The following is a 17,488-nucleotide window of genomic DNA, read 5'->3' as shown; positions in this document are numbered from 1 at the left end:
AGGAAAACTGGGCACAAAAGTGAATACAACTCGGGAAACAGTGCACAGTCATATTAAAGAACATGGTAAACTACTCAACCTATTGTATAAAGGTTATTGTCTACTTGAAAAGGATTACAGTCACAGTGGCCTGACAAGCCCTAAAATACAAATTCAAACAGTATTCTATGCACCTGATGGCTGGATTATTCAAAAATCCGGAGAACAAGGTTGAAGATACCTTATCTCCCATCTCATTTGATACTATGCTTCATGAGTGGCTAAGAGCAATTCTGGAGTTCTGAGATTCAGAAACAAACAAGCAAGCAAGTCTTCTTCCCTCCGCTCCACCCTGCACAAAGAAAGACATGGAAACATTCATTTTATAACGGCAGTGTTTATTTACATGAGGGAAGGTTTACACAAGTTGAAAAGTTGTTTCAACAGGAACACAACAATTACAGTCCTTGCCTGTCTTCAAAAAGGGATGACTTTAAGATTTGATGATGCAGCTTCAGAACACTTTGACGATCACTTGGGAAAAAAGTACCAGGAATCAACTAAAACAAAAAAATATACATCAAGAATGACATTAGTTCTCTACAACTAACCAGACACAAACACTTGAAAAAGAAACATTGTGCCCTTTCAGTTGTCTCCCACAATAATACGTCTGAGTCCTATCCCCAGCCTACATAAAGCACAGCCTCAAAATAATATCTGTTCACTTTAACAGTCTGGCTGAAACAATCCTGCAACAAGTTACAACAGTGACGTGACCATCCCTGGAAAACATCAAAGATCAGGCAGATTATGTTCAGTTGTCTGTCAGAGGTCTTAGATGTAATACTTCAGTAAATAAATGCTATTTATTGGCATGCTATATAAAGGCAAATGGAATGCAACTTGCTTTCCCATGACACAGACTACACAGATGTTACTTTGCAAACAATCTGGAACTCGACTCACGATTAGGTTTTTCTTAGTGTTTCTGTAACTCCCTCCACCAAAAAAGTGTACAGATGTCTTCTCTATAGTTATAGCCAGCAGAAAAAGATCTTTTTTTTAAATAGTTAACAAAAATAAAAATGTAGGATGCATTCTTATTTCTTGACAAAAAACACATGTTCTGTTAACATGAAAAACAGTCTCAACAGTGAAAGAGAATTTTATCTTTAGAACTTGCACTTGAAAATTAAGTATGGGTATGTCACTTCAGAAAAGGGGCTGTTTGATTAGTTAGCTACTGTGAAGAATGACAAAAACTAAGGCAAAGTAACCTATCTCTTTTAAAAAGGATAAATGTCATGCATTTGGCCTTCACGATCAGTGAAAGAAAAGTTTAGTCTTATCTTTTTATGTGGACTACACTGCCACTCATACTCAAAAGTAATTTCCCCCCCCAAACCATCCATGATTTTCTGCCCATGTTCTATTTAACATCAGACTGGCTTTGCAATCTGATAGAATGTAACTATTATCATTCTCACATGCACAAAAACACCTTTTTCTAATACAGCCGTTTTTATGTCAATTTTTAAAGCAAAATATTAAAGAAATCACATGGTGTTTGGGGAAAAACTTACCTTGTGGGGAAACAGAATCTCCAGGCACAGGCACTGGTGCCTAAAAAACCAAAACAAGGCAGAACAACAAACATCAACAAAAAAATCCCCAACATATCAACATTTAAAGTTTCAGACATAACACCCAAACTTAAAGCTGTTATATTTAATTGCTGAAGTCAAGAGATATTACTAAAAACAGAACTTCTGTTGCCCCCACAGGAAAATGCTCTACTTTACAGACTTTCCTTTTTATTTTTCCTTTCTCCACCTCCTTTAACTTCTATACAAGTTTCCTGCTTGCTCATAAATGACAAAACAAGCACATTAATAATGAGTGATAGATTAACACCTTACCTAATGTAAAGGAAATCTTCCTACTGTATTGTCTTTGAGGATAACAGGATTTGCTGTTTACACACTATAGAGTAAAAATGCCTTTCCCTTTACATTACTACACGTTTCAGTATAAAGGTACGCATGTGAATATATATAAACACACACAATTTACATTGCATATATGCAAACGTTTTTAAATATATGTCTAATTAAAATATTTTACAATCACATTTTGACAGCGTAGGATTGAGTTCTGTGGAAAGTGACAAATAGTTTTAAAATGCAGGTCTGTAAGTCTGGGTCCATTTCAAAGATGGATACACCACTATTCAATCACAGTATTACACAGCACACCTTGTTCTATTACTTAAAAGGCAAAATTAAAGCCAGTTCTAACAGCAGCAGGAAGCAACCCGCCTTATGGCGAGGATGCTGGTTACTTGCATAGCAAAAATCCTCCACTGCCCTTCCATCAGCTTATAAACAGACAAGTTTTCCAACTGCCATAAGGGATGGAAAAGCAGCAGAGAGCACCTGAAGCACGGGGAATCCCGCCACGCTCACCTGCACACACAAATCAAGTGCAAAAAACCATGTGGATGCTGGCCTTTGCCATGACACAAACCCACCCAAACCAAGCCTACCCAAGCAGAAAACCCCAGGAGTAACCACTTAGGTGAGCCATGCAAAAAAGAACTGTCCAAAGCAGGGTTTGCAGCTGTTTGAAGCTGCAGGAGAACAAAGACACGCAGTGATCACCCATGTCATCCACACCAACAGGTGGAAGTTCCTGCACGTGAAGACGCTGCTGAAGCCTTTGCAGTACTGTGCAGGCAGACAAACTGAGCCAGCAGACACACAGCCAGCTCAGCGCAGCACTGCTGCGAAATTCCCTCTTTACCTGCACAGGGGTTTGGTTATGTGACTGGTCTGAAAGGATGTGCCAACAGAACAATTGTAATCCAGGTCTTAGAATCATAGAATAGTTTGGGTTGGAAAGGACCTTCAGAGGCAAATATTTTCTTCTGTAAGACACCGTTCTGCATTTTATCAAAAGAGAACTTATCTAGCAAAGCTTTCCTAGTTCACTTTTCAGTATTATAAGTGAACAATGATGTGATAAGTCTCAGAAACGCTGCTCTACAATAACTATATATAGATTGTCCTGGACATTTTCCAACTTGCAAAGTCCTCAGCAGCTTCTTCACAGAACAAGTGAGCAAGCAATTCTCAGGATTGATGTTAAACAAAGGTTTGGCTGTCCTGGGCAGTTTTACAGATGGCAACACTTAAAAGCCTGAAATAAACTGTACATCTTAGCAGTAACACATTCAGCTACAAAGCTCTATCCCTCCTGGGTTTAGTTTCCAACATACACTAACGCTGGACCTGAGAAAGAGATGAAACAATTTTCAGAGGCTAGAGAACACTAGACATTTTCACCACCTTAGTGTTAAAACTCAGCTGGGTCTGTAGTTGGAGGGGGCTGCAGTAATTTTGGCTGGTTCAAATGTTCACTGTGTGTTCCCATAGACAGAGACTGACTGGACATGGCAACTTCACCAGCTACACAATCATTCCTAGTTTGCCACCAATACAGATGACAGTACACATGTCCAGTGTGTAAAACCCAACTTGGTGGAGTGGAAACTCCCTAGAGATAAGCCATTCTAGTACAACATCTGTAAAATAATGATAAGTCAATAATAGCACAATAAATCCTACTGAAATCAACGGGAATATCTTGGGAACTACCCAATCAAAATCTATATGAAATTCTGATTAGTGCACAATTTGGGAAGCATTTGGTAAGGATTTGTTTGCTTTCCTTTTGGTTCATAGTTATATTTCTCTCACCATAAAAATGTGTTCATACTAATATTGAGTGTTGTGTTTTGTTTTTTTGAGAACTCAATATACCTGATTAATTATCACTCACTCAAAAATTCCGTAATTGGAGTGTGACCCAGAAAACAGAATTGTAGGGAACCAGCTCTCATTGCATAAGCAACTCTGAAATTTTGCAGTAGCTGAAATATGTTTCTCATTGTATTTGCAAAGCAAATCTCCACCTCAGCTTTCATTCTTCTTTTTCATCCACAAGTTAATAGATGGACATAAATCAGAAGAAACTGTATCTGCTTTTAGTTTAAAAAAAGACCAAAACAACACAAACAAACAAACCCCAGACAGTGGCAGCTTTCATTTAAAATTACCACAGCCATTAAAATTCTGCAGCCAACGCTCACGTATTTTCACTTCAGTTTGAAAGAGATGAATGCCTGACAACCGAAGTGGGTGGCGTAGTGTACTAGACAAAAAGATACCTGCTTAATATGTGCAAGTCAGTCTCCCTGCTTATATTTAAAATTTGACTGTCCACCAATCATATGTGAAGAGCATTTTACCTTTTTTTTAGTTATCGTAGACTGGTAATTGTATGAATGGTATTTAAGACTATTGCATGTTTTCCCTGTCTGAAAAGTACCAAGAAACAGTAGCCTAAAAGACACAAGATACGTAGACTGAACCGAAACAGAATGATGGAAAGGAGTCTGTGGTAACAACTTCACGAAAACAGTACGACTTCAAGAAAATAATGTGAGGCACAAAAAAGCCAAGAAGTGACAATTTTTCATAGAAATGCACACACAATAAGAAAGACTAAGTTTGATACAAGGTACCTACTTTATGAATTGGTTTTACTAACCACCCCCCCAAAAAGAGGAAAATTTTAGATCTGTTATCAAGAGAGAAAATAACAGATAGTTCTGATTAAAACAGGTAATTATTTACATGCTTCAAACAGCACAGAATGCAGAAGGAAATATTCCTTTGCAGGTTTGTCAGCCTGTAAATATGTTTGAACTTGAAATTTTAGTTGCATTTAAACACTCATTAAAAGTTATTGTAAATTTGAAAGTATAGAGAAGGTTAAATATTTGCTTATAGCTGTGACTGACATGTCTAAAAATATACTTGAATTCCAAAATGAGTTTTTCTTTCATTTAAAACATACAGTCCCATTAATGAACATTTGCAAGTGCAACCATAAAGGTATTTTTAAAGAACTGCTGAAAGCAAGAGACCTGAATAGGAAAAACAGTTAAGTTTTACACTGTTTTACAATTTAAACCAAATTTTCTTTGCAACTGATAGTCTTATTTGCTTGTGACAAAACACCACCCAGGACAGCACATTCTTACTAGGAAGTGCTGTTGGAATATTAACTGCACAGACAGCCGATGGCATCTCTTTGACACCCAGACTTGCATAATTACTGTGACTACCAGGACAAAACGGTGGCTGTCCGGGCAGCCAGCCACATGTGCAAAGTACCTGCCACGCTCATGTGGTCGCAGGCTCAATCATGGTGTATATATATATATTTTTTAAAGTGAAACTTAAGGGTGCTTTTTGCCACGTAATTCCTAGTAACTTTGCTTAATTTCCAGCATCCAAACTAGCATATTTTAAAACGGAAGAAATTCTCCTTCACTAGCATTTGCACATGAAAGCTTCAGACCTGCAGGACATTCCTCTCGCCTGAACAGGAAACCTGCATGTTTTAATTTTATGTTAATTTTCAGAATATGACAGGCATTCTTTAAGAAACATTCAAAAAAGCACTCCTGTCTCTTATAGCAATGCATTTAATTATGCAAGTAGACAAACAAAGGATCCCTTTAGTGATTAGGGACTACAGTCAGCTAGTCAATGAGTTCTAACACTGGGTGGTAACTCATGGCAACAGGGGAGACAGCAGGCTAGATACAAATAGCAGTCCATCTTGCCATTCAAGATCAGAAGAAACAGCACTGCAAGGCAAGGAAAAAAACAAACACAAAAAACCCACCCCACCAGAACAGTAACGAACCTGCCAGAGAGCACAACTGGACCACTGCAATGAAAGGTTATAATAATAACGCTTACATTTCCCCATGAACTTTGCACTTTTCTTTCTACTTCATGCCTTAAATTTTTGTTTACGGATCATTTCAGTTTAACTACTTTATTTGAGTTTTGGAGCTCCAAATCATCCTATTAATCACTTTTTTAAAAAAGGGGGGGAAAAGTAAACATTATCCTTACCTTCTGCACAATCGATCGGGCATCCTCCTCACTGCAACAAAACGGGCTGCTGCTCACCAAAACATTTGTGCTGAAAAACAAAATCAGAAACATGTTTTATCAATCAGTGGAAAAAAGACACACATAATTAAGCATCTACAGAAAAAATATCTTCACACATAGCGCTCAGAAATGTGTATCTGAAAGAAACAAGGAAGTCAGACAAAGAACTAACCAGTAATGCTGGAAGGGAATGGGGTTGTGGAGGGGTGTTCTTTGTTTCTTTTGAGGGTCTTTTTAGGCTACACATTCTGTATCAACGCAAGTAGTGCTCACACTCAGTGCTTCTGGCAGCTAACCTGGATATAGTTCAGCAGACCACAGTTGAGAAACTAAATCCCCCCCAAAAAGTCAGGGATAAACTGGCCCTTCCTGGGGCAGCTGAAGAACACCCAGACGGCCAGCACAGCTGGGGTGAATATCCCCCGGTCCCTTGTGCCTTGAAGGACGGCCTGATTCTGCAGTAGGTCACCCCTGGTTTGCAGTACCCTGCCTGCAGTATCTAGTAAGAAAGAGGGAAAAACAGGTCGAAATTCTGTTCCTACATCAAGCAGCAGATACCTGTACTGTTTCCAGAGAGCACTCAAACTCTGAAACCAAATACTTTGCAGAAATGTTCCCTATGAATGTATGTCCTTTCACACCAAAAGTGAGTTTGGTGATGAGTTTTTAAGGTCTTACACAGTGCCCAGTAAGAAGTTCCATTCCTCAAAGCAAGACTGCAATTTTAGTTATTTTTTTAAATATTGTCAATATGAAGCTCAAAGTGCCTCTGATATGATCAAGAACAACATCTGAATATTATCCTACAGTATTCTTGCCATGCTAAAGTACAACTATCAAAGTGTACAACCGCTAAGCTGCTCAATCTCTCAAGATGGAGAGAAAGCCACATTTTCCCCATAAAGCAGAAGATGACAGTGACTATCTAAGCACAGCCTCCCCCACAGCTTTTACCCTCTGGTTTAGCTAATGGCAATCTACAGCCCTTGGAGAGCATCAGGCAGAAATTAATTATCCATCAACATCATGAGCATTCCTGTCATCTCAAGCTAAGAAAATCTAAGGGTTTCATGCACAGCTGCCACATGTTAAATACCTCCGGTACTAGCAAAATACAAAGAGGAAAAGACATGACTGAATACTTACCACTGAATGGTACCTCCATCAGCTTTTTTATGAAGCAAAGCCTTCCAGTACTCGTGGGTGGATTTAATAATTTCAAGAGCAAAATCCTAGTTTACATTAAGGAAAAGTTTTATTATTTAAAATGTTATTATGCAGAAAAAGGCCACAGAACTGGTTTATTAAAACATACTGTTTCATGTGTTATTTTAAGTGGCCTCCTTTGAGGCCTCATTAGATTTCTGGAAAATATAACACCCTTTTTATGAAAAGAAACAAACTTCACTATCTGTCAAATACACCGGCAGCACATTCAGAACTTTCCCTCAGTCCGCAGCCAGAAAATACAAACGCTGCACAAAAAAGTTAAATCAGCACTAGATGTTAAGCAGACACCTACAGCTGTAGAAAACTGCACCAGGTCCTAAATGGGACAAAGTGTGTGAACTATGACTCCTCTGTTACACGTGCACATCAGGGTCAGAGTTCAGGTTTCCCCTCTAGTGGCAAAATTTGCATTTACTTCATTAATTGCCCAATCATACCCTTAAGCATTTGCAACGATGTAACATGTCAGCTGTTTAACAGTTTGTTCAAAAACAAAAGTAATATTGGGGGTGGGTAGGAAAAAGCCTCAAAAAAATAAAGTAAAAGAATCCCTCAGTGTCCAGATGATGATATCTAGGCTGGTTTGCAAAAAGCTGTCAACACAACTTTCACATTTCCTAACAAGGAGCGACTTGGCAAAATGCCACTGGAACATTGTGAACTTCACCAGAGCTGCTGGAGCGAAGCCACGGCCGCCTCCCCACATCCTGGGTCTCTAGAAATGCTGAGAATCATTCAAGGGGTCCAAAGCAGCTACCTCAGGACATTTAATGCCTCAAGCCCAAACTCCAATGGCCTGACAGGGATACACCCTGTTAAACTGTCCATACAGCACAACACTGCTTTACAGAGCAGGAAATACCTCTCAGAGCAATTCCTGGGAGAACAGGGGAGATATCAGGTTATCAAACCTTAACAGCTCTACATTTGATTGATTTAAAAGACAGCTTTAGTGCAGAAGGGAGTCAGGGCATCTCTTTAACCAGACAAAACATGTAAAGTTATCTGTGCTGGATAGAAGGTATTTTAGAACTTTGACAGCACACAGCAAAGGCTGAGCTAGCTGACACATGGACATCATTCATTAGGAACCTGTGATTCTTCGCCAAAAGTAGTTTACAGAGAGTGTGCAATACAAAGCACTTCTACCCAAATCACACCCAATTTCCTCTGGAAAAATCCAGCTATTTTCTTCAGCAAGGTCTATTCCCAGGTCCACTTTCCTTTCAAACACTGGCCATTTTTACTGAAGATGGCTTGAAACCCCATTTTTTCAGCCTTCAAGCCCAAAACAGCTCACATGCTTTTACACAGAATTACTGGGAAAAAGTACACCCTGAGCAAACACCAAATACAAAAAAATCTGCATCCTACTGACTGTCTTAAACTGCAGAGCCCTAAGAAAATGTCAGGAGAATTTATCAATCAAGACTGAAAAAATAACTGAAAAGACAATCTGTTCATTCCTCTGACAGAGAATGAAAATGCTTTGGAAAAAGAAACCTACAAACATAGATGCATGTGTAGACCTCACCAGGATTAGGACTGAATGGGTTTTTTTGCAGACTTCCTTTAATAACCTATGAGTTTTTGCCTGAATGAAAAGGAAGACAACAAACATTATTTATTGCTAGCCTAATAAATTGTATTCAAATACCCCTCATATAAAATTCTTCTTTTTAAACATCGTCCTTTACAATTCCAGATGACAGAAAGTACATCTTTAATTTTGGATTATCATTACCTTGTCTTTAAATTCTCCGTTAAAAGCAAATTGGTTTTCTGGTTTACCATCAGGGACTTTATACAATCGGAACCAGTCAACCGTAGCCTCAAGGTAACCTGGTTTGTACTTCTTAACATCATCAATATCTGTAGGTTAAACAAAAAAGAGAGAAAAGGACCAGTGATTTTTTACTCACAGTTTTTGTAACATTCATTTTTCAAAGTCTCGTCAAGGATCTGCAAGGAATTTGATTTCACTGAGCACTTTCAAAGTCATTGGGGAACTTCACTTCATTACATTAGTTGCCCATAGTTGATACCTTATGATTTCCCAACCACACTAAACAGGTAAACCAGTTGCCTCCCGCTCTTCGTTAATTAAGACCCAAAGGGACAATGAATAAAAGGACCACACTTGTGACAGGAGAGGAAGAAAACTCCACATTTATAGGCTTTCATCTCAGTAGGTACCTCTTGCAACACTTAGGATTATTCAGTGAGGTATTTTTTTCCTGAGCAACTGCTGCGACTACAGGCATTTTTTGATAATGAAAGAATAGCTAGTAGTAACAATTTTAACATATGGATTTTAAAACCAGCACCTCAAAACAAAATATAGGCTTGGCTTCTCAAAGTTACAGTAAAGGCATCCCTTTGTTCATATTACTTCCAAATTGAACCCTTTAGATGCAAGACAGACATGTGCCAGGGGCACTACACACTAACTCTACTGATTACCCTGTGATATCTGCATACTCACAGTGATAAGCCAGTTGTACCTTTACCTCTGCAATCCTACTGTGCAAAGACAGAACAGGACGCAAAGAGGAATGCACGTCGTTTGCAGGACACCCCCGGAAGGCAGCGATGAACATTGCCCCAGTGGGTACAGAGAAATCACACAGTCATACACAAATTTTGCTCAAGGGCTGTACTGCTATAGGATATATGCAGTTCATGATCTTAAACGTTTACTTCTGATGTGCATGTTAAAATTTACCGGGTGTCCTGTGAGACCAATATCACTCCTATCACTCGCAATGAGGTGGCCCTATTAGCCCCTTGGCAAATTAACTCTCTGGCTATATGTTTACAAGGATGTGCCTTCAATACAATTTTAATTGATTTTGACACAATAAAGGATTTTGTCCTTTCTGGAAGCCAAGTACTTTTTGTAGCTGGTGTGATGCTTCTCTTTCCATCTATTTCCCTCCTGCAGACACTTCTGATTAAAGTAAGAGTTGACTTTTTTTTGCTGTGTTTTGCATGCAGTCTTTTGGCTATTTCATAACCTCACTCTGCCCAGGCCACCTTCCATGGTGTTATTCTGTTTCTCTAGTGTTTGTAAGTCACTAGCTCATTTCTCCTATCCTGATTCCCTGGCATCTCATCCTGTCTCTTGCTCTCTCTCTCACTCTCCATACTGCTTGGCTACTTCACTCTCTTCTCCCATAGATAAGCCCCACTCATTGACCTCTCCTAGTTGGCAGCGATTCCTGATGGATACTATTCTGTCTATCCAGTCCTATAAAGCAGATTTTCAGAGCTGCTTAGTCCACAGAATTGACACCTGGTCATGTGCTTTCCATCTTCAAGTGCCTAAATGCCTTTGTAAAATCTAGGCTGTGAACCTGAACAGACACATTCAAGTATTTCTAAAGAGAACAGTAAGAGAAGGGGAAAAGCCTTGTGCTACAGACCATACAATTATCTGCAGACCACCAAGAGAGAGGACGTGTGGACTGAACTGTGAGACCAAATCTGCGTGAGAAGATACGCTGAGTGTTCACAGGCATCTGATAGATGCCACTCCCAAATTCCACTGGATCACACACTACCCAAAGAATAGAACATTAAACTTTGAAGAACCCTATGTAAATTTTTGCTTCTGCATGCACTTAATGGGGCTACGTGTTTATGGACTTGGAGTAAAACACATTTTGAACTTGGCTGCTGGCCATCTGCCCGTAAAAGATTAGGGAGTTTTGTTGACAGAATCCCAGAAAAAAACAAGGGCACATAAGGCTGCACTAGAGGCAAGTCTTCTAGCTGGAATACATGTTTAAGAGTACAAGAAGCCTTTCACTGGGGTGAGGGGTGAGATCAGCCAAGAAGGAATGATTTAGAAAAGGCTGGGGTCTTGGTAGGGGCATGATGCTTCATCTGGACACTAATAAAAATGCAACTCCAATTCAAATCAGTTTCAGGGCTCCAGTGTATCATCCTGTTCTCGACAAGCAAGGGAACAACCCTCCTCCCATCTTGAGCCCCTGTCATCTCCTCCTCTTGTGAGGTTTGAACTCACAATTTCCAGTAGTTGTTTAAAAAACAGTATCTCCTCAAGTCTGTAAAGCAAACCAGACTGCTGAAGCAATCTCCTCACTTTCAAGCAGCACATGAACTACAGGTCTCTATCTCCAGACACTGTTTAAATTCAAGCATACTTTCTCAGACCACTGCTCCTTTTTTCTGGTTCCTGTTCCAAAAATCTTCTCTTCTCACTCTACTTCTCCATTTGTCCTACTTGGTTATTTGCCTTCTATTCCCATAAAAACTGTTCATCAAAACTGCTTTGTTGTCTACTGACTGACGCTTGGGCCCTTCCCCATCTGTGTTTCCTATCTAAAGACTCTGTTCTTTAAAGAAATCAAATACTAGAATAGGATTTGGGGCAGGCTTTCCTTACCTCCTTAAGATAGGAATGACCATCTTCACAGACAGCATCATCTCTCCGAATTTCACACTCTCTACTAGAACATACCTTGCCTAGGTAAAACGGCTCTGGAGAATCAGGCTAACAGCACTTTATGGCCTCTAAAGTACTGCCCGCTGTATATTCTGGTTTTGAGGACTTAAGAAGGGGTTGCTTTCATTTTCTTGGTTCTCTGCAAGTTATTCACCATCTCCATGCTTCACTTCACTATTCTTTAGTATGAAGGACAGCTACTGGACACCAAATGAAGCTCAAATGGTTGGAAAAAAAGAAGGCGGCAACCAAAACATGTGTACTACAGTGGGATTTGGTCACAAGCAGCAGGAAAATGAGAAACAACGCAATAAAAAAAAAAAAAAAAAAATTATCCAGTTGCTGTGGAGTCAGCACTTAGCACAAAATACAAGGAAAACAGCAGCTCTCACATCACTCAACAGCTACCTCTTCAGTTCATTAAAAGGCACCATAGAAAAGCTTGAAAGACAGCTCGTCCTCCACTCTGAAATCCAAAACAGCATCTTTGGGATATCAGGGTGAGAAGGAGAAAAACATAGTAAGAAGACTGAAGAGCAGGCAAAGAAAAAGAAAAGAAAGGATCACAATAAGCAGTAGTGATTTACTGGACTAATATCTATAGAAGCTAGCTGCATATTATAACTAAAAAAGAAAACACTTAGGTGTCTTTTCCACAGCAGACACTGTTAAGACACTTCTTTCTGATCCAGGCTGCTTACCTTCCCTTAGAGCTATGTACTTGCGCTGAGGTCAAAAGGGGCTGAGCAAGGACAGGAGTAGCAAGCATCTACCTGATCTAACACAGTTTCATCTCCACAAGCAAGACCTGCTCAGAATGACAGAGGAGAAACATCAGGCTCCTGCAGTTACATTATCAGCATGTACTCACTGGGCTCCAGGCAGTAATTTCTTTACATTGTCTACATACAACCATAGGTGCCATGTTTCTGGTCACTAAAGCACCAAGGGTTAAAAAGAGATGGCTAATCACTGAAAATCTCTAGAGGTTGGCACAAACAACTGCTGCTAGCTCTCTGTCAAAGGACTGAGCCAATGCAAACGCAGATCCCAGTTCTATCTGGCTTTACAAAAGAGAGCAACAAAGGCATTTGTACAAAACTACCATTTTTAGTACAACAGATGCTGCTTCTTGCAAGCAAAGCTAAAACAACATGCTTGCAGCAAGCTTTCTAAACAAGGTCTGTGGGAAGAGAGGACATATGTTTTTAATAACATCTTATAAACATTTACAGGAAGCAGCAGCTACATTCCATATAAAGGCATTTGGTGTATTTTGTGCAGCATGGTGTGAGGGGGTAGGAGGGGAGCCTTGGTACAGATAATTAATTTCTTTATATTGAATGCTTACACAAATCCACAATAAAGGTTTTCAGGGCCTCTGCTGCTGCTCTGCATATAAATACACTCACATGCAAGGATCTATAACAATATATGGTAGAAAGCATGCAATATGCTTTGTTTTTGCTATGTAGGGTTTGATCACTTAACTCAAAAGGCCCATCTTGAGTTGCACATTGGAAAGGAAGAATGACAACACACCACAGTTAACTCTACCAGGGCCAGCAAATGGTAGTGCAACAAGACCAGTGGAAATCACCAGCTGCTGTTGAATATACCCAGGCATCTTTCCAGTGAGCAATGGCAAAAAAGGGCTGCTAAGATTCCAGGCCAGTAAATCACCTCCAAAACACCATCGAGCATTCATGATTTCTCCAATTTGCTAAGGGAAGGTAAGATGACCTTTTGAGAGTCAGACTTTTCATAAGCTGCTTTAAACGTGCTTTCTGATTCAACTGCCAGTGATTTTCAAAACCTCTTGCCCAACATAAAGATGCTGTATACATTTAGACCAAATTACAGCACAAAAATATCACTCATCCTTCCTGAGTCTAACCTTGTCAAGCGCATTAGATACATATGTGTATTCCAATGTTTTTAATACAATCCAAAGTTTGAGATAGACATGCGGCTTTTCCACTCCAAGAACTTGCTGCTTCTCCTGGCCAGTTTTTTTTACAAAAAAGCAAACAAAAAGGAACAATAACAACAACAAATCAGCCAGGTCTATTATTAATATATCACCAAGATTCAGCATTTTGGTGTAGAGGGAACTTTTAGGCTACTTCCCAGACTTGCTTGGTCTGAAGTTGCTTTGCTGGCCCGCTAATGGCCATCTGCCCTAGCAAGTGCCTGAGCAGAAAGACAACACAGCGGTTTTCAGGTAAGCCACAAAGACAGATCTTACTGAAATAGGTAAATCTGAGGGTGTCCGGTTTTAATCTAAAAGAAACTTTCTCATACAAATACCTGCGTCTGACATACAGCTTGTATTTGGAGTGGGATTGTCCCCAGGCCCACCAGTATTAAGTGCTAAAATTTCAAACACATTACCTTCCAAAGTCAGTCCAAAAAGACACTAAACCCCTGCTATTCCCATTGATGACACAGTTCCCACTTGAATAGGTGCTAAGCATTGCTTATCATTCCAGGGTATTGTCACTATAAACTGGAGTTTCTCATTGCTCTGTGTGAGAGAGAGTTCTAGGCAGGGTTTCCAATTTAAACCAGTATTTATCAATAAATGCCTGCAGGACACAGTACAGTGGAGTGCCATGAATAAACAATGAGAACTGTTCAGAAATTGGGACTGCTCAGTTTTAAGTTCTGTGAAGTCTCAGAAAAATCAATTGCACTTATGAGAACGATCACAATCCCAGAAGAAAAATATACAGAGTACCTGGGGTGTGCTTAGAGCATCAAGAGGAGTTAACATACTGCGTGGGCTCAGGATGGGGTTTGCAAGTAATCACCACTCTGCTGTCTCGGAATTATCTTTTCCAAATGTTCACTGGGGCCTGTGCACACACTGAGCTGAAAGCAAATGTGATGATTCTCAGTCCAATTCGAAATGTTCAGGAAATGATACAGAAATGGCTGGACAGACTTAGAAGGCAACACTTCACCTCATCTTTCCCTAGGAGGCCACCACCATAACACAGCAGCATGTCAATTATTGCAGGAAATACCAGTTTTATCTGTAGCTGCTATCCATTTATGCTGAAATAATTAACATTTTGGGGAAGGGGGAGAAGCAAGTATAAAAGGACATATTGTACTGCCTACTCCAACAGATTTGTTTGTTTTCCGACTGAAGAAGGATTGCTGTTAAACACTGCAAGCTAGTCATGTTTTACGAAAGCAGATGGGGGTTTTGTTTTTCTTCCTTTTTCTTTCCTTTTGTAAATCCTGGACTGCAACTCCCATCCCAAAGGGAAAACATATTAAACTGGATAAATACTTCCGCACTTCTCCAAACCTCAGAAGGACAGTTCTCTTCCTTAAGTTTTACACCTATTCTCTGATAAGATACACACAGAAATCAACTACATGCAAGGGTTTGCAGGGCTTTTTTCCTTTTTTAAACAAGACTAAAACTCTTGCTACCCTCCCAAAAGTTGTAACAGTCATTACCTAAAAAACCAAACAACCACCCACCCACCCACCCACAAACCGAAACACCAAACAAACAACAACAAAAACCCAGAGGGCTTTCAAATAGAGTTATTTAACCCAGTGGCATAACTATTTCCGTTTTATCCCTACTTAGTGGACTTCTTTTTAATTCTCTCATCTACTTTTCTGATTAAACTTTCAGAAATTGCTATGGAAAAAAGGTAAGAGTTAAACAGAACAGTGTATAGAATTAAAGTGCTTATTACTTGTCTTTTAACTACTGACACTCATTTCATATATCACTGCACATTACAGAAAGGTTTAAATTGATACTAACATTAACAGCAGACTATTACTTACTATTTCTTTAAGCTGAACTTCTTAGTCTCTAACTGTCAAAGTAGTTAGAGAGTCATAAACACTATGTAGTAATTCATCTGCCCAATGATTTCAATCAGCATCAACCCAAGAGTTTCTTTTTCCTCATTTCCTCTTCTCCCCTTCTTTCCCCACAAGCCAAGTATTCTCCATGTGAAAGCCATCTGTAAGAAAACTCAGAATGAAGGGCCAGTCCAGTGATATACTTACTTTACATTCAGAAACCAGGAAAAAGCCTCAATGGCCAAGAAACAATTCCTTAAAAAGCTACTGGATAGCCCTATTCCTACAGAAATGCCACTCTGTAACTTGGTGCTCCCTACCAACAAACAGGAGGCTTTGGTCATACATACCTGATGGTATGTACAGTCTTTGGTCTCGTAACAATCACTATGTTTTAGACAAACCTTCTCACTTAATTCTCATGATTCCCAGTAACATTGCTTTTGAAGAAGTGAACCCCTATTTATCAAGAGAAAAGCTGCACATTACCCATGCTGTAAAAACCTAACTCCCTGCAGATTAAACACATCTGTACCATCTTCTTAACAAACAGTCTGCAAGCAGAATTACACCTCACATACTATTCACACAGAGACATTTTAGTACTGGAATTCCATTCAGATACCAGAAGAATGCTCACAAGAAGGACAAGTCTGGACAGGATATTTTCCCCTGCACAGCTAGTCATCATCAAGGCTGACATTAGGGTGAGCTGCATTAGCAGTTTACTTGGTGAATTTTCAAGCTAAAAGGTGACACCTGATCACTCATATTAGGCAACAAACCCTGGACGTAATCCAGTTTTAAGTGACAAAACACTGGAAATGTACAGCCCTTTTCAAAATGTAACACAATGCCTGCAAATATAAAAGGAACAAACACTTTCAACAAGTAAAATAGCAGTGTGCTACATAAACTTTGGTGGGTAAACATGTGCTACTACATAGGAGATAAGCCTGTGATTTTAAGAGGTCACTGAGGCAGTTGTGTTTCAGAAGCCAAAAGACTTTCTGCATGATGGGTCCTCTTGAAAATCCAACTGAACCTTTTGAAATGCTTAATGTCAAAGCACATATGCCCTCCTTGAAGGAAGCACTTGATTTAAACAACAACAAAAAAGTCCTGCCTTACCACTGCCTGCCTCTTCTTGTTCTGGGTAGCCTAAACTCTGGTACCATTCTACTGTGCAAGTTGCTGACATAACCTGCATTAAGATAAAAACACTTGCCGTGGATTTTCTGCGCTTCTGGGTCATCCACACTGATAGCAATTATCTTCCAATCGGTCTCTCCTTCATCAACGAGGGCTAAAACACCCAAGACTTTCACCTGAACAATCTCACCAGAAGAACGAATCTGAAACAGAACATAATGTCACAAGGATTTGGAAGATACTACATAGAAGTTCCCTTCTACTGTAAAGACAAAATAATTTTACTACATTTTTGACAAACAGCTAACAGAATCATAAGACAGACCTGTAAACTCAATACATATCTATTTAACATTACTAGTCTTTGTCCCACCATTGCTATTCTTCAACCCTCAATTCTCCAGTCAGCATTTATTTAAGGAGGCAACACAAGCTAGAAAATTTTTCATTCTCTTCTACCCTCTTTCTCCCACACCTTCTTGATCTTCACCCCAAACTGCAAGTCAAAAGTATCTCATACTCATTTAAATCCTTCCTGCCCCTTGACTCTCTACTCTCTCAACTCTTGATCTTAATCTATCTCTTGCTGTTCCCTTCTCTAGACTCCAATATACACATATAAACACACATCCCTTCCCCAGAAATATCAACACAATTCTTTTTTGCATTTTCTTGGGAACCAGCTAATACTCCCTCTATAACTCTTTCTGGATCCCTTCAAATTCAGCTTTAGGCTCCTTTCCTCAAATAAAGACACCTTCATTGAGGTCATCAGTTGTTT

The 17,488-nt window shown here is 39.5% G+C and overlaps 1 protein-coding gene across 1 annotated transcript in view; it reads right to left on the bottom strand.

Moving 5' to 3' along the window:
• Positions 1-360: 360 nt before the first annotated feature.
• The window catches only part of PPA2 (inorganic pyrophosphatase 2), a 34,140-nt gene continuing 17,012 nt past the window's right edge, over positions 361-17,488 (bottom strand). Inside the window, exons 7-12 of the mRNA XM_065062815.1 lie at positions 16,784-16,910; positions 8,992-9,119; positions 7,164-7,249; positions 5,976-6,045; positions 1,566-1,605; positions 361-539 (exon numbers count right to left, since the gene is read on the bottom strand). Of these exons, the coding sequence (XP_064918887.1) occupies positions 511-539; positions 1,566-1,605; positions 5,976-6,045; positions 7,164-7,249; positions 8,992-9,119; positions 16,784-16,910 (480 nt within the window). The 3' untranslated portion in view covers positions 361-510. The remainder of the gene's footprint in view (positions 540-1,565; positions 1,606-5,975; positions 6,046-7,163; positions 7,250-8,991; positions 9,120-16,783; positions 16,911-17,488) is intronic.

Source organism: Columba livia, chromosome 4, assembly GCF_036013475.1.
Source record: "Columba livia isolate bColLiv1 breed racing homer chromosome 4, bColLiv1.pat.W.v2, whole genome shotgun sequence".
NCBI classification, from domain to species: Eukaryota; Metazoa; Chordata; class Aves; order Columbiformes; family Columbidae; genus Columba; species Columba livia.
The sequence above is the reverse complement of the archived record's forward strand: the minus strand, read 5'-3'. Positions and strand labels throughout refer to the sequence as shown.